Source organism: Dipodomys spectabilis, unplaced genomic scaffold (assembly GCF_019054845.1).
Source record: "Dipodomys spectabilis isolate Male_0828 unplaced genomic scaffold, ASM1905484v1 ptg000097l, whole genome shotgun sequence".
In the NCBI taxonomy this organism is placed as follows: Eukaryota; Metazoa; Chordata; class Mammalia; order Rodentia; family Heteromyidae; genus Dipodomys; species Dipodomys spectabilis.
The window spans coordinates 4,848,041-4,868,358 of NW_024870774.1; the positions used below are offsets into that span (position 1 = coordinate 4,848,041).

At 38.6% G+C, this 20,318-nt stretch overlaps 2 gene segments (V, D, J or C); both read right to left on the reverse strand.

Annotated features, from left to right (window-relative positions):
- Positions 1 to 930: 930 nt before the first annotated feature.
- Positions 931 to 5,177, reverse strand: LOC122113431. The segment is given in 3 exon segments: positions 931 to 968; positions 4,626 to 4,913; positions 5,072 to 5,177. Coding segments are annotated over 3 exon segments (378 nt in total).
- Positions 5,178 to 15,815: 10,638 nt separating this feature from the next.
- Positions 15,816 to 16,587, reverse strand: LOC122113433. The segment is given in 2 exon segments: positions 15,816 to 16,294; positions 16,483 to 16,587. Coding segments are annotated over 2 exon segments (531 nt in total).
- Between the last annotated feature and the right edge of the window lie 3,731 nt (positions 16,588 to 20,318).

The following is a 20,318-nucleotide window of genomic DNA, read 5'->3' on the forward strand; positions in this document are numbered from 1 at the left end:
ATTTGTGCATACATAAGAAAGCATATATCCTTGGACAGTAATGGAAGACTTTGGCTTCACTTAAAATTTTTGTTTATATTTTAACTCTCTCCATCTGCTGACTAGAAAAAAAATCTCAACATTCCACACCAGTTACAAACAAACTCTGATGAGTAGGCCCTATGAAAACTGCCACTTGGGCATTCATAAATCAGATTGTATGTTACGTAAACCTGAATGACTTGGCATTCTGGAAACTGTTTTTGAGAAAGTCTCCTTTGAGCCCTGTCAAGTGACCTTATTAGGTACTGTTCACCAAAAGTTTTCCAAGAAAAGTACAAAGAATTAACTTTGATTGCATTTGAGAATTAGTTTGACATAATTCATTCCTAAATGACATTTAATTAAGAGATCTCCAGAAATTTCCAAGGCAGACTCTCCATAGATAATGAATACTCATACCAAAGCATAATGGCTCACACTTGTAATATCAGTCTTAGGTTGTAAATATAGGAGGATTTTAGTCTGAGGTCAGTCTAGGCAGAAACATGAGATTCTATTTAAAAAACAAACTGGTGCAAAATGCTGGAGGTGTGATTGGGTTGTAGTGTGCTTGCCTAACAAGCATGAGGGCCTGAGTTCAAGACCAGAATGCCAAAAGGAAATAAATGAGAGCTGGCCCAGGATCCATGGACCAACCTTATATTTTCATGAACAGCATTTTCTCAACAGCATTGTGGACATGACTGGAACCACTATCTTTGTAGTCCCTTGTTTTCTCCTTTTAAGGTTATTTTGTCATGTTAATAACAGAATCATGTTTCTATTTATAGTCTTTACTTAGGTATAGACCTTGGTATAGGCTTTGCTTGAGTCAGTGATCACACTGGCATAATTCACAGCCACTGTTGTGTTACAAAGTAAAAAATCTGTTCCATTTATAATTCAGTGCTACTGCTTGGGAATTCCAAAGAAGTAGATGGTCCCAACTAGAATAGACAAAGTGAATTTTGATCAATAAAATCAGCCCGGTTAATTGTTATAAAAAATCTATTGATGAAAATTTAAGCTAGAGCTGGGGCCACTAAAATTACAAAGAACACAATTCAAACTGAATGTATAACATGGTATAATCCTCAACTGTGCCAACCAGTTGTCATGGTTTTGTAGAACAAAAATGAGTACATGAATTTATGCAGTGTATTAGAATTCAATATTCATGAACAGATATGCACAAAACATGTTTGTTGTTCTTTATATTAATTTTAAAACAAAATTAGGACTCTGAGAAAATAAGATAATTATGCTTTCTGTTTTTCTCTGATGGAGCTCTGCCTAATTTATTATTATGTTCTCAATGTAGAAATAAAAACCAAAGCCATGTTAAAATGAGAGGCAAAAGGAGCTCTCTCTCCACATCAGATTCTATTTCACCAAATCCCTGACAGTTATAGGTAGATATAATTCAGCTAAGGGGCCTGAGATGGGAAGAGCATGATTGATTATGAGAGCTTAGTGCAATCACATATATGGTTAAAGAGAGATTGACAAGAAAAGAAGAGATTCCAGTGCAACCAAGGAGGCAGAGTCAGGAATGATGCAGCCACAGGTTGAGAAAAGGCAGCAACCATCAGAGCTAGAAGAGATAGCAAACACATTTGCTCCTGCTGACATCTTGATTCCAGCCCTGGAAAATGAATTCCAACCTCACACTTTCAGAACTGTGAAGAAAAAAAACGTATTTTCATATTTTAAGATTCAGAAGAAAAAGAAGAAAGCAGACAACTATGACCAAGATCTAAAACTTAAATGTGTATGAGTCTGAAATACAGACTCTCTACTATACCAGACTCTGAGTTTGGATTGTGCACAATCTGGGTACATAATTGTGGTTTGTTTTCTTTTTCTTTTTTCTTTTTGGTCCAGTCGTGAACTCTGGGCCTGAGTTCTGTCCCTCAGCTCTTCAGCTCAAGGCTAGCGCTCTACCACTTGAGCCACAATGCCACTTCCAGCTTTTTTCTTTTTGCTTATGTGGTGCTGAGGAATCGAACCCAGGGCCTCAGGCATGCAAGGCAAGCGCTCTACCATTGTGCTAACTTCCCAGCCTGTGGTTTGTTTTCTTATCACCTTAAGAAAACACAGCAGTTAAGCCAATGAAATTATATCAACTATATTTTAATTTTTTAATTTTTTTATTGTGAAAATACTGTACAGAGGGGTTATAATTACATGGTCAAGATAATGAGTACATTTCTTATCAAGCATTGTAGCCTCCTCCTTTGTTTCCCCTTCCCATCCCTTCCCATCCTCCCACCACGCCCCCCCCCCCCACCAAAGGTATAAAGTTCGTTTTCGACATAATGACTTGTATATCTCATTGTTGCAATGGGTCCACCTGTATCCTTATTTAAGTGATTTATATCAACTATTTTATAACCAAGAAATAAAGCAAAAAAATATAAGCCCTGGTTTCCTTCCTACTCACAATCAATCTTGGGAGAATTAGACTGACCAAGAGTAGACTTGCTTCTGTGGACCAGGAGCTAGTTTTGTAGTGAGGGAAATGAGAAAAGCTGGGGGGGGGGGTGGGCTACAATATTGATCTTTCTTGTTGATAACTAGTATATTTCAATGACACTGCCTATAAGAGCAAGTCAATTCGCTGATGAGTAACATCTACAATTCAGCTAGCAGAAACTGTTCTCCCTAAAAGAATCTTCAATTACATTCATCCTTACACAGAGATGGAAAGAACAGAGGATCAATCATTTACAAGATAATTTTTTATTGAATTGTCAACAACACTAGAGGATGTGTTCTTAAAAATTTTAGGATAAAGCCAGGTGTTGGTGGGTGATACCTATAATCCTAGCTACTAAGTTGGCTGAGATCTGAAGATCGTGGTTCAAAACCAGCCCAGGCATGAAAGTCCATGAGACTCTTATCTCCAATTAACCACCAGAAAACTGGAAGTGGTGCTATGGCTCAATTAGTAGAGTGCTTGCCTTAAGCTGAAGAGCTGAGGGACGGTGCTCAGGCCCAGAGTTCAAGCCCCATGACTGACAAAAAAATTAGGATAAAATAAATAGCTTGGTCAAAAATTGAGGATAAAGTAATAATCCACTACTATGCGATGAGTAATGTAGATGATAAATGATACATATAACTCTTTATATAACTAGAAATATAAGGTGACAATAAATGGTATGCAAGGAGTAAATTTAACTATCTTGAAATAATGGAGATTTATTGAGAATGACGAATAAAAATATTTTTTAACTAAATTGTACTGTGAATCAAGGATTACAACATTACATTATTGGGTGAATATAAACAATAAATGAAATACTACAGATGTCTATCCTTTTACTAAGTTAGTTTTTTGATCATTTGAGAATATTAAGAACACAAAAAACACTTATTTGAGAAAAATTGCAATACAGTGTAATATTATTAGCTATGGTCCTTATATTGTACATAAGATCTGTGCAACTGTTGATTGTACGTATCAACTTCTTTGAATCTATTGACCAAATTCTCCTAGCAGATAATCTGGATACAGAACTGTCAATTTTAAATTTTGATGTTTCATTTAATTAACAGATTTTGTATAATGGTGCATCAGAGAAAGTAACATGAAACGTTCAAAAGATTCCAATTCCATGCACAAGAGACAGGCAATATTTAAACTAGAAATTTTCATATGGAGAAGTTTAATCGTGAAACTAATAAATGAATTTCAAGAAACTATCATGCTAGGTACTATTGGCTCACACTTGTTATCCTAGCTATGCAAAAGGCTGAAATCTGAGGACCATGGTTTGAAGTCAACCCAAGGAAGAGAGTCCATGAGTCTCTTATTTCGAATTTCCTACCACAAAGCTGGATATTGAACTGGGGTTCAGTGGTAGAGCACCAGCTTTGAGCACAAAGTTCAAAGTGGGTGCTCAGGCCCTGAGTTCAAGTCTAAGTACTTGCAAAAGAAAAAAGAAAAGATAATATCATTAGTTCCTTTTAACAATCCATTAAATGTAGCTTTAAGATTGCTGAACCTGAGGATGAGCCTGGATTTGGCATGCCCAGAGAGGTTGGGAAATGAGACCTATGTTCCGTCACTAAACTTAGCTCTACCCATTTTTTTTTTTACCTCATATAAAAATACTGAGTACATAGAGAAGCAATCACTTCACAAACATTCACCCTACAAAAGGTTCTCAACTGCCAGTGTCTCCTTCAACCTAATCTTCTTATAAATACTTAATTTCTGTGTGTTCTGCTACTTTTTTTTTTTTTTTGTCGGTTGTGGGGCTTGAACTCTCTGCTTGGGCGCTGTCCTTGTGCTTTCAGCTCAAAGTGAGTACTGCTTGAGCCACAGCGCCACTTCCGGCTTTCTAGTGGTTTATTGGAGATAAGAGTCTCATGGACTTTCCTGCTCGGGTAGGCTTTAAATGGCTATCCTCAGATCTCAGGCTCCTGAGTAGCTAGGATTACAGGCATGAGCCACCAGTGCCCGGCATGTTCTGCTACTTATAGACAGACATTAAGCAAATGCTGTGCTGGAAGGGCTGTGGTGAAGAAAAGGGCTAGCTGCAACCATGGTGGCAGGTTTGAGGATGGGCTGCAGGTGCCTGGGGAGCAATGTGTACTTGCTGCACAGTAGTAGACAGCTGAGTCCTCAGGCTGGGTATCTTTGATGTGCAGGGAAAGGTGTTTGTCATTCTTCTTCAATAAGACTAGGAGTTTTCCATTTTCATTTCTGTCCCGATTTGAACGGATGTCTATAATATGCTGGGGACCCTGTCCTGGCTCTTGCTTGTACCAAGGGAAGTAGACTGAGGCACTGTCCGTGTAAGTACAATTGATGACACAGCTGTCTCCCTCCTGCACACTCAGGACAGAAGGACTCTGCTCCACCTTCTCTCCTTGGCTCAGCACTACATACAGAGAAAGACAGAAAGGAGACAGTTAGGTCAGTACTCTTCAGAATGGTCTTTTCCTACAGTAACTATAGACAGTTTGGATAACCTGATCTTCTCCTGGATATCTAAAGAAATCCCCACTAATATATGGTTTCCCTTAATCCTCAACTCACAGTGCAGCTGCAGCCACAGGATCAGGAATAAATCATGAATCAATCTCTTCATTTTTCTTCCCAAGTAGAATCAGTTGAAGACTTAAGATCTCCTATCTGGATGTCACTTCTGTTACCAAGTTGTCTCCCTTTTCTGAGATGCCTACATAGCCAATAAGAAAAAGATTTGCTTTTGTCTTTGGCCTATTCATTTAGAATCCACTAAAATGAACATATTGTATATCTGCTGAGTTTCACTGCCACCTTGTGGTCACAACCCTAACTACTGAACTCTGGTTAAATGTATGGGTACCTAAGCCAAGCCAACAACACAAAACAGCAATAGGTTAAGTAAAGTTAAATAAAATGTCTTGATAAAGGAGTAAATGTACAGTAAGTATGTAGGGATCAACATTGATATTTTGTCACAGTTGAATCACTTTTTGGTAGCATTAAGATTTGAACTCAAGGCCTCATACTTCCACTGAAATGTGTGTGTGTGTGTGTGTGTGTGTGTGTGTGTGTGTGTGTGTGTGTATGTGGGTTTACATCAAACATTATGAAGGTCCTTTAATCTTACAAATTTATAGGTTTTTCTCTTTTTCCATCAAAAACCATTCACATCTATGCTATCTCATTGTGTTTGTGAGAATAATTTTAGGGAAACCTAATATTGTCTGTGTCTGCAAAAAGAAATTGATCCTAAAGAACTGACCATAATCAATAATATCAGAAAAACCAAGATGATCTCATTTCAGGAAGCAATGTTATGCTTAGAGTCCCATGAGTTGTGGGAAATGAATCTAATCCCTTATTCATGATTCACAGACTTAAATATTTTAGAATAGCTGTGATGATAAGCCTTAAACTCAACTCAGTTTAGAATTCACATTTCCGTGCGCACACACACACCACACACATTCCTATATGAAATATATAGAAAAGTACACGCATGAGATGATTATTGTGAGTGTATAACATTTCCCTTTCAAAGGCTTTTGTTCTCCTTCTCATGTCCTATAATGGAATTCTCAAATCAATCACTGGGCAATGTTTTCTCTGCTTTGAGACAGATATTTTAGGACAGTATCATACTGTTGAGTCATGGCATCCAGGTAAGGATATTTTTAACACTTTGATGGACTAAGTTTCAGGAAGCCAATATATACCGTCATCTCAGTTTCCTTCACCATTTGACTGACAATGTTTGAGGTTTATTATGTCGCTTTCCTGCCTTCAAAGCACAGTCATTGGGATAACGAATATCATTATTACTTTTAGAAAAGTCCTTATAAATTATACGGTGGAGAGGACAACACTGTCCCCTTTGGCTCACTCTCCAGCAGCCAGTAGAATATCCTTAGCTCACTCAAGTCTCCTTTCTTGACCACTGTGTCACACATTTACACAAACTGGAACTCCATTGTGGAAGCTCAATGGACTAAGACTATTCCACATTCAAGCAGCAGAGCTCAGTTTTGGGCGTTTCATTATAACAGTTTCTCCTCACTCAGCAAATGGCTCAGAAAGAATGAGGCAAGGAGAAAATTCTCAGGAGGAAGTGAGGAATTGGAATTTCTTTCTGTGGACCCCTAATTACTAGTTATTTCATACCAGTATCTTGTACTTTCTTTCTACCTTTGTAAACTGAACACTGAGCAAGATCTGACCATTTATAACCATCTTTTATACTGTTTAACAGAGAATAATGCTGTTTGAGCGCTGTGTGAAATGTGGAGTAGTATAAGGGCTGGGTGAAATTGTACTACATCATGGACATCCAACACCATTTCATGTTCATCAATGAGCCAGTATGTGTGAATTCTCTCTAATCATTTTTTAATGCTTCTTCAGAAGCAGAAATAAATAATCAGGGTGTGATTTTTCCTGGTTTCATCTTTCTCTAATGTAAATAATGGGTGGTGTAGATCTCTAAACAGAAAAAAAAACAAAATAAAATAGAATTCTGCACAGAAGTAGTGGGACAAAGTATGAACTGAATCAGCAGTGATACTCACTAGACCCTATGTTGGACTATATGTACTATATGTACTATATGGACATTATGGACTATACAACTTGGGAAGGGAGAGCAGTTGGGACGTAAAAAACTGGAAGAAAATGAAGATAATGTACTCATTATTTAACTTGTGTAACTGTAACCCCTCTGAACATCACCTTTACAATAAAAATTAAAAAAAATAAAATGTAACTAAGTAATAAAGGTCATCACAACTAGTAATATATGGGTGGACTCCACAGTCTGAGCATGGGTCAGTAGAATGCTCTATTGTGATGATGTACTTATTTTATTGGTGTATCCACATTACAGCAGACCCTTGACATCTGCAGGTCTGTGGTTTCAAGCAGAGTGTCATTGTGGAAAAGCATAAAATTTCAGAATGCACAGTATTCAGCATTGTATTATAGATGCTTGGTTCATCATTCTCATAATGCTGCCATGACCTTTGCCTTGTTTTATGGTACTATTTGAATACAGGGAGCAGATTTACACAAAATTAAGGGTAGGAAACACTCAGCAGATCTCACAATGATTTAAATATATGTAATGTTATGTCCTTTGGGGCTAAGAACTTTTTGAAACTCTTTAATGAAATGTAAAGGGAAAGATCACTACCAGACTTATTCTATGAAGTCAGCATAGTGCTCAAAACCACATAGGGACCCATCAAAGAAAGAAAACTATAGACCCACCTCTTTGATAAATGTTGATGAAAAACTCCTCAACAAAATTCTGGCCAACCAAATTCAACAGCTAACAAAAAACCATATATTACAATCCAACAGGATTCATTCCAGGTTTGCAAGGTTGGTTCAATATACACAAGTCAAGTAATGTAATTCAACACATTAACAGAAGCTAGGACAAGAACTGCATAATTTTGTATGCCAACAATGAGAAGAGCAATGCTGAAATCAAGAAGTCAATTCCATTTGTAATAGCCTCAAAAAATTAAATACTTGGGAATTAACTTAATCAAAGATATGAAGGACCTCTATTGTGAAAACTTTAAAACTCTGAAAAAAGAAATTGAAGCAGACTTAAGGAAATGGAAAAAAAAAAACATTCCATGCTCCTGGTTGGGAAGAATTAACATATTAAAATGGCAATGCTGCCCAGAGCAATATACAAATTCAATGCAATACCCATAAAAATCCCAACAACATTCTTCAAAGAAATAGAGAAATCAATGTAAAAATTCATGTGGAATAATCAAAGACCCGGAATAGCAAAAACAATCCTTAGCAGGAAGAACAGCACTGTAGGAATAACAATATTGAACTTCAAGCTTTATTGCAAAGCCATAATAATAAAGACAGCTTGATACTGGCACAAGAATAGGTCTGAGGACCAATGAAACAGAAGATCCATAAATGAGCCCACAAACAAAACAAAAGGTTGGAAGAAAGACAGACTCTTCAATAAAGGGTTTTGGAAAAATTGTCTGTCTAAGTATAGAAAACTGAAGCTAGTTACCCATATATCACCTTGCACCAGAATCAACTCTAAATAGATTGAAGACCTCAATGTCAGGCCAGATACTGTGAAAATATTACAGGAAAGGGAATCTGTAATTTAGCCAAGGGCCTCATATCTAAAATATACTTAAGAAAGAGTTCAAAAAATTAAAGCTCCCCAAAACAAATCATCAAAGAAACAAAAAAATCAGTTATTAAATGGGTACAGACTTAAAGAGACATCTCTGAGGAAGAAATAAGAAGGGCCAATCAACACATGTAGAGATGTTCAACATCTCTGGCCATAAAAGAAGTGCAAATCAAAACAATATTGAGATTCCATCTCATTCCAGTTAGAATGGCCATTATTAGGAAAACTAACAGTAACAAATGATGTCAGGGATGTAGGCAAAATGGAACCCTATTACATTATTGGTGGGAATATAAACTCTGGAAAGCAGTATGAAATTTCCTTAAAAGACTAAACATAGAGCTTTCCTATGACCCAGCAACTCAACTCCTATGCATTTATCCAATGGCCAACAAACCAGGCCAAATTAAAGCCACCATCACAGTCATGTTCATTGCAGCATTGTTTACCATAGCCAAAATATGGAATCAACCTACCTCAGTAGATGAATGGATCAAGACAATGTGATACACACACACACACAAACACAGACACAGACACAGACACACACACACACACACACACACACACACAATGGAATTCTATTCATCCATCAAAAAAATGATATTGTACCATTTGTAAGGAAAAGGAAAGGCTTGGAAAAAAAATCATAGCCAGCAAAGTAAGCCATAGCCAAATAAACGTAGGCTGCATGTTTGCTCTCATTTGTGGCATCTAGAATGTGCCTATAAATCTACAAGTACGTACACAGAATGACTAAAATAAATAAATAAGTAAATAAATAAATATGCACACATTCTGTGACATGATAAATTGTATAGGACCATAGTCATTAACATACAAAGGCCAAAGGAGGATATGCATAAGAGTGGTGGAGAAAGGCTCAGTACCTATGAACAGATGATCAGATGAAATAATATTGTATGAAATCAAATTAAAAAAAGGGAACAGGAGACATTTTAATTGCGATTGTTGCTGTTTTTGCTTTATTTTACTTTTATCTTGTTAGTTTGTATTTGGGAGGGTAAAAGAAGGCACATAAAAGTGGAACAACATACAGCCAGCATTATACTCAATGGTGAAAAACTAAAGCCATTTCCTCTTAACTCAGGAACAAGACAAGGATGCCCACTCTATCCACTTCTTTTCAATGTAGTATTAGAATGCCTAGCTACAGCAATAAGACAAGATGCAGACATAAAGGGGATCCAAATAGGGAAAGAAGAAATAAAACTCTCCCTCTTTGCAGATGACATGATCTTGTATTTAGAGAATCCCATAGACTCCACTCCCAAATTACTCAAGCTGATTCAAAACTTTGGCAAAGTAGCAGGTTATAAAATTAACCCCCAAAAATCAATGGCTTTTCTGTATGCCAACAATGAGAAAAGTGTGGCTGAAATTAGGAAACCAACTCCATTTGTAATAGCCCCACAAAAAATAAAATACCTAGGAATTAACTTAACCAAAGAAGTGAAGGACCTCTATGATGAAAACTTTAAAATCTTGAAAAAGGAAATCAACACAGAATTAAAAAAATGGCAAAGCCTCCCATGCTCCTGGATTGGAAAGATTAACATCGTGAAAATGGCAATACTTCCCAAGGCTATCTACAAATTCAACGCAATACCTATCAAAATTCCAACCTCATTCTTCAAGGAAATAGAAGAGGCAATCCAAAAATTGATATGGAACAATAAAAGACCCCGAATAGCAAAAATGCTCCTCAACGGAAAGAACACTGCTGGAGGAATATCAATACCAAATTTCAAACTCTACTATAAAGCCATAGTAATCAAAACAGCTTGGTATTGGCATGAGAACAGACCTCAGGACCAATGGAATAGAATTGAAAACCCAGAAATAAACCTACAGACCTATAGCCATCTAATCTTCGATAAGGGAGCTAAAACAATAGAATGGCAGAAAGACAGCCTCTTCAGTAAATGGTGCTGGCAAAATTGGTTAACTACTTGTAGAAAACTAAAGCTAGATCCTTATATATTACCCTGCACCAGAATAAACTCCAAATGGATCAAAGACCTTGAAGTCAAAGCAGACACTCTGAAAACATTACAGGATGGAATAGGAGAAACCCTAGGTCTCCTTGGCTCAGGCCGAAATTTTTTGAATAGAGACCCGGAAACACAACAAATCAAAGAAAGGTTGGACAAATGGGATTGCATAATGTTGCAGAGCTTCTGCAGGGCAAATGACATAGCTAGCAAGATCAATAGAAAGCCCACGGATTGGGAGAATATATTTACTAGCCATACAACGGACAAGGGTCTCATATCTAAAATATACTTGGAACTCAAAAAATTAAACCCCCCAACAACAAATCCTCAAAGAAACAACTGCCCAATAAATAAGTGGGTGAAAGACTTAAAGAGAAACTTCTCTGAAGAAGAAAGAAGGATGGCCAATAGACACATGAAGAAATGTTCAACATCCCTAGCCATAAAAGAAATGCAAATCAAAACAACATTGAGATATCACCTCACCCCAGTTAGAACGGCAAAAATCAAGAACTCTAACAACAACAGATGCTGGAGGGGATGTGGACAGAAAGGAACCTTACTTCATTGTTGGTGGGAATGTAAACTTGTTCAACCACTTTGGAAAGCAGTATGGAGGTTCCTCAAAAGACTTCACATAGAACTCCCCTACGACCCAGCAATCCCACTTTTGGGCATTTACCCAAATGTTTACAAACAAGACCACACTAAAGCTACCAGCACAACAATGTTTATTGCAGCATTATTTACCATAGCTAAGATATGGAACCAACCCAGATGCCCCTCAGTAGATGAATGGATCAAGAAAATGTGGTATATATACACAATGAAATTCTATGCCTCCATCAGAAAGAATGACATTGCCCCATTTGTTAGGAAATGGAAAAACTTGGAAAAAATTATATTAAGTGAAGTAAGCCAGGCCCAAAGAAACATAGGTCCCATTTTTTCCCTTATTTGCAATATCTAGTATATGTATGAGTCAAGCAGAAAAGGTCAGTAATGTGATGTTAGGAAAATGAACCCTTAGATATGTATTTTAACGTTTTATTTCTTTCATGCATGTGTTTCTAACGCATTTATAAGATTATATCTTTGTTGCTTTGTATGTCCCTCCCCCACAGTATAACCCCTGCTTTCACTCTATTTGATGTCAGTATAACTTGTGGAGAAGATGGGGAAAAACCAGTTGTTTAAGGATACAGGTGGACCTGTTGCAACAATGAGAAGTACAAGTTGTCATGTCCAAAACGAGCTTTACAACGTTGGTGCGGGGGGGGGGGGGGGGGGGGGGGGAAGGGGGAAGGGGGGAAGGAGAAGGATTGGGATTGCGGGGGAGGGGGGAGGCTGGGAAGGGATGTGAAGGGTAAACCAAAGGAGGAGGCTGCAATGCTTGGTAAGAAATGTATGCATTATCCTGCCCATGTAATTGTTACCCCTCTGTACAGTATGTTCACAAATAAAATAAAATAAAATTAATTTAAAAAAAAAGTGGAACAACATTGATACTCACTAGACACTATGTGGAAAATGAACTGGATATCTTGTCGGTGGAGATGGGAGGGAAAGACTGGGAGAGAGAAATGGAAGGAGAGAAAGGGTTAGAAAATAATTGTACTCAGGGCTGGGAAGATGGCTCAGTGGTAGAGTGCTTGCCTTGCATGCATGAAGCCCTGGGTTCGATTCCTCAGCACCACATAAGCAGAAAAAAAAGGCCGGAAGTGGCCCTGTGGCTCAAGTGGTAGAGCACTCGCCTTGAGCTGAAGAGCTGAGGGAGAGTGCCCAGGCCCAGAGTTCAGGCCACACAACCGGACCAAAAAAAAAAAAGCAAACAAAAAAAAGAAAATAATTGTACTCATACTCATTATCTGATTCATGTAACTGTAACTGTTCTGTATATTAACTCTACAATAATAATTTTTAAAAGCCAGAGGTGGAGCTGTTCAAATGGTATGGCATCAACCTAGAGCAAAAACATTTTTAAGGGATAACAGTCAAGCAAATAAATATATAAATAAACAAGAAAAATAATTAATTAAATAAATAAAAGTAGTTTACAGCATTATTTTAATTCCTATAACATTTTCATTTACTTCTCAAGATTTGATCAACTGACAATGGTGCCATCATTTGCATATAATTCAGAATTCTAATGCAAGTATCTTCTCACTATGCCTTTGGTTGCAAGGAAAATTAAAATTAAATTCTCCTCTGTGTTAATAATTTGTTCATTTAAACTTCATATAAAAATAGTGGTCTTGGGCTGAGAAGGTGGCTCAGTGGTAGAGCGCTTGCCTTGCATGCTGAAGGCCCTGGGTTTGATTCCTCAACACCACATAAGCAAAAAGAAAAAAGCTGGAAGTGGTGTTGTGGCTCAAGTGGTAGAGCGCTAGCCTTGAGCTGAAGAGCTGGGGTACAGCGCCCAGGCCCAGAGTTCAGGCCCCACAACCAGACCCCCCCCAAAAAAACTAGTGGTCTTTCCTATCAAATTGCTATTTTTATTATCAATTACTAATTTATGCCTGCTACTAAGCACTCTGCTGTGCTATATCATATCTATTTTCAGGATTAAAACTTGAAGATTTTCTTCTATGGATTCTATTAATTATTCCAAATTATTTAGTGTAATGTCCACATATGAGTTTTATGTCCCTCCTCCTATGCACTTGGACTGGTCCATACAACTGCTCAATTCATTGAGTTCACCTCGTGCTCTTGAACGTGAGCTTGCCCTTCCTTGTTCCTGTCTTCAAGTCTGTGAATCTTCTCTGCTCATTTGCTTGTTCCATCTTCCAACACTGAATTGGAACAATAACAAATGTTGGTGAAATGTGGGGGAAAAAGGAACCCTATTGCACTGCTGGTGGGAATGAAATCTACTACAACCACTCTGCACAGCAGTCTGGAGGTTCCTCAAAAAACTAAACTTAGATCTTCCCTACCATCCACCATACCACTCCTGGGCATCTACCCAGAACATCACAAAGCAGGATATTGTAAAGACACTTGTACACTCATGTTCATTGCAACACTATTCACAATTGCCATGTCATGGAAACTGTTCACGTGCCTTAAATAGACAAATGGATAAAAAGTGTGGTATCTGTACACAATTGAATTTTATGCAGCAATTAGAAAGAATAATGTTATGTCATTTTCAGGGAAATGGATAGACCTACAATAAATCATGTTAAATGAGGTAAGCCCACCTCAGAGACAGAAAGATTGCATGCTTTCTCTCATATGTGGAAGCTAGAACTAATATATGCTGGAAATGATGAGTTATACAAAACTGTAGACATTCACACACAGTGGGAGAAAAGGAGGGTACTCAGTTGGGGATCACAAAGATGCAATGCTTATGTACATCTAATATTTATAGAAATTAACTCCAGGATATAGAAATGAGGTTTTTTCCGGTTATTACTATTTTTTGTTTTATTTTCTGTTTGTCTTGTTTGTTCATTTATCTGTTTTGGGATGATAAGGAAGGGCAAAGAAGTGGAGGGACAAAGAGTGAACAAATGCATCAGTGGTACTCACTAGATACTATGTGGAAAATGAACTATATAACTTATGGGTAGGGATGGGAAGGAAAAACTGGGAAACAGTGAGGGACAGAGTAACATTGTCTCAAAAGAAATGTACTCATTAACTGACTTACATAACTGTAATCCCTCTATATATCACATTTATAATAACAATAAAAAATCTGAAAAAATCATAATAGGGTGTTGATGGTGCTTGAAAAAAAGAAAAGGACAAAATAGATATTATATATGTGTGTGTGCATATATATAAATATATATATATATATAAAATCACATTATAGAAAGTTACCAAAAAGTATCATTTATATTCTGCAACGTTCTACAAGCCTGACTCAGTGTCCAGCTCTGGTTTCACAAATCCAGCCCTCCTAGATAGAACAATAACTTCTTAGGGAAGATACTTTCACTTTGCCTTCCTCAGTATCTTCTTGTGCAAAGTGGTGAAATATTGTCAGTGCATAAGTCATGTATGTAATCACCTGAAGTCTTAATACTTAATGATAGCATATCTGTATGTATGTATATATATCTGTATATAAACACACAAGTGTGTGTATCAGTGTATATACATTGTATATATCAATACATCTGTTATGGGTCAATGTCTGAAAAAATCTGAATAAAAAGTGTGGATGAGCTGGGAAGATGGCTCAGTGGTAGAGCGCTTGCCTGGCATGCATGAGGGCCTGGGTTCGATTCCTCAGCACCACATAAGCAAAAATGAAAAAGTGGCGCTGTGGCTCAAGTGGTAGAGCACTGGCCTTGAGCTGAAGAGCTGAGGGACAGCGCCCAGGCCCAGAGTTCAGGCCCCACAACTGGACCAAAAAAAAAAAAAGTGTGGATGATGTGGTATAATGTTTTCATTTCTGGGTAATATTAAAAATATACCGATAATGAGCTGAAATACTAGATCAAAGATACTATATGTGATGTATATGTATTGTATATTACATATATATTGATGGATGCAGTAGCTCATACCTATAATCCTAGCTACTCAGGAGACTGAGATCTGAGGATAGTGATTCAATGCCAGCCTGGGTAAGGAGAATCTATGAGATAATTATCTCCAAATAATCACTAGAAAACTGGAAGTGGTGCTGTGGCTCAAAGTGGTAGAGTGCTACCCTAGAGTGGAAAAGCTGAGAGACAACACCCAGGCTCCAAGTTCATGTCACATGACTGGCAAAAAGAACCCTTCTCCCCCACCCTCATACTCAGTGCTGGTACTAGGGCTTGAAGTCAGGGCCTTCATGCAGTCCCTTGAGTTTTTTTTTTAATTAAGGTTATCCCTGTAACACTTGAACTAGAGCTTCATTTCTGGCTCTTTGGTGGTTAGTTGGAGACGAGTCTCATGAACTTTCTAATCTCCGCAGGCTAAATTGGTGGTGCTCAGATTTCAGCCTCTTGAGTAGAAAGATTATAGGTATGTGCCAACTAGGTCCTGGATAATCATCTGTTTTTAAAAAGTGTTCCATGACAGTAATTCCTGTGTAATTGATGAAGTCTGTCAGGAGACCTGTTTTCCCATTACTTTCAGTCACTGGTTCCACGAGGGATTTTTCTTATAAAATATTTCCCGGATGGTAAATGGAACAAATCAAATGAATGACAGTCCTGAGATCAGAAGAGCTGACAGCGACTCGAGGTGAATCAGGAACCCACAGCTGGGGAATGCTGCTGTGCACCCTCCCTGAGGCAGAGGCTGGGGCTGCAGCCCAGCTGCACTTTGGGGCCAGGCTGCAGGGTGTCTGGGAGCACTGTGCCTCTGCTGCACAAAGGTAGGTGCCCGAATCTTCCAGCTGGGAGGCAGAGATGAGCAGGCTGCTGTAGCGTTCCTTGGAATCCAGTGTTGACTGCAGCCTTCCCTTCTGCTTTGTCCCTGGAGTCATGAAGAACAGCCTGAGGAGGCCGCCGCCAGGATTCTGTCGGAACCACTGCACATTGTACACCGTGGTAGAGAAATTGCACCTCAGGGTCGAGCTGGCTCCATCCTGGAGCCTCTGGACTGAAGGGCTCTGCTCCACCTGCAGCCCTCTCAACCCTGGTGGAAAGAGAACAGCAGGCACAGATGTGTCACAGGGAAATCACCGAGGCCGCTTCCCCATTTGAGAACACCCCAGGAAATACCCAGGATGAGGAGGACGCACAGGAACTTTGTGGGAGCTGTCCCCCATTCCTCCCTGTCAGCTCTGGAGCTCCCTGACTCTGCTTGTGATGGCCCCAACTCACAGCAAATCTGCACCCACAGAAGTCCCAGAGCAGCCCCCAGCCTCCTCCCCATGGCTCCTGGAATGTTTGCTGGGGTGATTTCCACAGCTTTGGAGGCAGCTAAGTCGTCAGCCCACACATACTCTTCCCACAGGCAACCGGTCCCACCTGACTCACCAGAGCCAGTCAACTCTGAGCTCTGCCCTTCATCTAACAGGAAACCAGCCTCATTGCCTGAAGATGCACAGCAGCCCCTGCTGTGAGGTCAGTGTAAGGGTCCCAGTCAGAGCTTCCAAAGTGTGAGGAGGAAAGGATTGGTTTTATCTTGACAGAGTCCACCTAGAGAGAAGCTTGTGGGGAAGGCTGTGTGCTGGAGGTTGATGCCTCAGGGAAGGACCTCTGGCTCTACTGTGTTGAGTAGGGCCTTGAGGAGTTACAGAAATAGCAATCCCATTTCTTTAATACAAGCTAGCCAGAGAAGTTGAGAAATAATTCGCATGAAAATCCTGAAAAAGGACAGTTTTGATAACATGCAATGTGCCTTAATATAAACACAGTTGTGTAAAATTACCAGGACACTGACTGTGCATAAATTGTTTCAACATTAGTTTGGTTGATTAAGAGAAAATAGGACAGACATAAGCTGTTCTGATTTCCTTCTTTCCTCTCCTCTTTTCTGTCCAGCCCTTTCTCCTACTGTCTGCAGGCCACACAGTCACTCTGCCCAGGCCTCACATTGTTGTACATGTTCAGTACAGCCCTCTACCTGTTACTTTTCTATTTTTATACCTCATTTTCTTCTTTTATTTATTTTGTTCCTTCCAGTCTTAGAGAAGATATGTGAAAGCTTGGGTACTGATGCTATTGGAGAATATCCAGGTCTGTGAACTTTGCATAATATAGTTCTAGAACATAAAAAATTAAAAAAATGTAATTAAGACACGTTCTTTTGAACTTCCCTGCTTACAATCCCAGCACAATCCCACTTTCATTATTTCCATTCAGAATCATTTTTGGAATTCATTTAAAACTTATGGGGTCCATTAGGAAAACGAAACCTCAAATATGTATTTTAATGTTTTTGTTTCTTTCATGCATGTATTTCTAACGCATTTATAAGATTATTTCTTTGTTGCTTTGTATGTCCCTCCCCCACAGTGTAACCCCCGCTTTCACTATATTTGATGTCAGTATTACATGTGGAGGAGATGGGGACAAACAAGTCGTTTAAGGATTCAGGTGGACCTGTTGCAACAATGAGAAGTACAAAATGTCAAGTCAAAACCAGCTTTACAATGTCGGTGGGGGGGGGGTGGGGGGGTATGATTGGGTGGGAGGGAGGGGGGAGGCTGGGAAGGGAGGTGAAGGGTAAACAAAGGAGGAGGCTGCAATGCTTGGTAAGAAATGTACGCATTATCCTGCCCATGTAATTGTAACCCCTCTGTACAGTATGTTCTCAAATAAAATAAAATAAAATTAAAAAAAAAAAAACAAAAAAAAACTTATGGGGTCCAGTGAATAGAGATTCAGCAACATTCTGAGGTTTCATAATGAATGACAGAACGGATGAACTAACATGAAAATTACTGATTTACACATGTGTGTGTGTGTGTGTGTGTGTGTGTGAGCTTCACCATATTGTCTCACCTCTCAACTATTGAATCCTCTGGGATCCTCAAAAAGTCACTCCTAGTTTCCTCTTCACAGATATACACTGAATATTATGAGTGCATTTGCTCACCCTCTTCAGTCATCTTCCCTCATCTTACATATCCTATATTCCAGCCTCTTATTATTCATTTTTTTCAAAGTGTATGTTGGTCACAGTTTGAATCTTTCTCTGCATATACTACACTACAGTCAAGAAGTTTGTCGAATATATTTAAAGCTGAGCCTGCTTCTTCAACCCCTCCCTCAACATCAAGCACATTGCAGCCTTCAAAGAGAAGTCCTAGCTTTAGTAAGAGCCAGGAGTGTAGAAAGGAGGTAGGCAAAAGGAGAATAGCATGCTAGTTGAATTAGCTCATGCACAGGAGAACTCAGAGATGAGTAGAAGGGGTACCAAGGCAAGTAAATAACCTTCACATAGAAAAGAAAATTGAGAAAGGAAAAAGGTGCAGAGATGAAATGCCAAAAATGAATGAAGATTTGTCTTTACAAAAGGATAAAACTAAACATGAGACCATTTCATACTCTGGTATAGCTAAGGAGAAAGAATACAAGTATTAAAACAAATTAAAAATTTTTTATTCTTTGCTCTACAGTTTGGAATATTTAGGAATTACTTGTGATAACATGGCTCTCATCCCCCTTAAAAGCCTTGTAAGGGAAAATGTGAAAAATCCATCATTAGAATTACAAAAAAAGAGCCTTGTATACCCTGGAAACCTATAGCATGTGGGCTGATGAAGACTTCCAGGGTCTTTATGAAAATAGCATTTATTTACTTGGAGGGCTGATGGAGACTGCATACACCCACCCAAAATTTATATGCTGTAGCACTGACACTGAGAATCTGAGAATATGACTGTATTTGAATATAGGGCATAAAAAGGCAATTAATGGGCTCTTACTAAATACATCTAGTCTTATATGGACATAATCATGTATATCCTCAGAAAGAATGAGTGGAACTGATCGAAAATGCAGCCATCTGCAAGCCAAAGTGAGGCTTCAGGAGAATCCTGTTGACTCCTTGACCATGGTTTCCAGGCTCCTTAGTAATGAGAAAGTATAATTCTGCTAAGTTTAAGTCATCCAGTCATAGTTTACTATGGCACCATTAGAAAACTAACACAAGATCTATTTTTAGTATTCCATTATATGAAATCAATCACAAAAGCAATTTGGAGTCATAACTATACATGAAAAAAATCTTCAACTTCTAACATTTTACTTTTTAAATTCATGTTCTAGTCTGTTTCCCAAATAAAAGCATTCTCTTACCTTTGATATTCTACCAAAGTGACTAATTATCTTCCCAACATTCAGATGACTAGAAATATACATATATATGGATGTATGTATAATGACTTACAAATATATGGACTGTGTGATATATAATGATATTAAATAACAAATTTGATAATAAATAACAAATTAGTGAATGTTTTAGTGTTGCCTACCAAGGCTTCTCATATTTTAATAATCATTGTTTATAACAATTTGAAACCTTGCAAGAACAATAACCTATAAGTTGTGGAGTATCTTCACCCAGCAAGAATCAGTGTAGCAGAGCATTATGACTACACAATTTACATTGAGTGTTTTTCATCGTAGACTATGGTGTATGGAATGTGTGCAAGTTAAATTGTCTAAGAAGCTCACCAGACATGGGATATTGCAGCAAGAATTGCAGAATCCTGTAAAAGGGAGTGGTTTCTGCTCATGCCTCCTTTCCTCATTGCCCTTTACAAAGCAAGTGTTCAAAACACCACAGAGAGACCTTGAGCTTGTGGAATGTCCTCTCTGTGGCTGGTTTTTGTTCAGCTGCTACTGTAGCCCCAGGCACTGTGACACTCAAGGCACAGAAGTATGCAGCCGAGTCACTCACATGCACAGAGTGTTTCCTCAAGTGGAAAGAAGAGTCGCTCCTCTTAAATTCAGCCTCAAAGCCTTTGAGGCCTTGAACCAGGGGGTCTCCTGAACTATACTTGAGAAGAAGCTGGAGGCCCTGGCTGGGATACTGGACGTACCAGAAGAGAAAAACTGAAGCACCATAGGAATAGTTGCACCTCAGCTCCAGAGAATTTCCTTCTGAGACAGTGATGTGGACATCAGGCTGGGTCACCAACTGGGCTGTAGCATGTCCTGGAAAATCAAACAGGTCTTTAAATCAGCACAAACTTGACTATGGA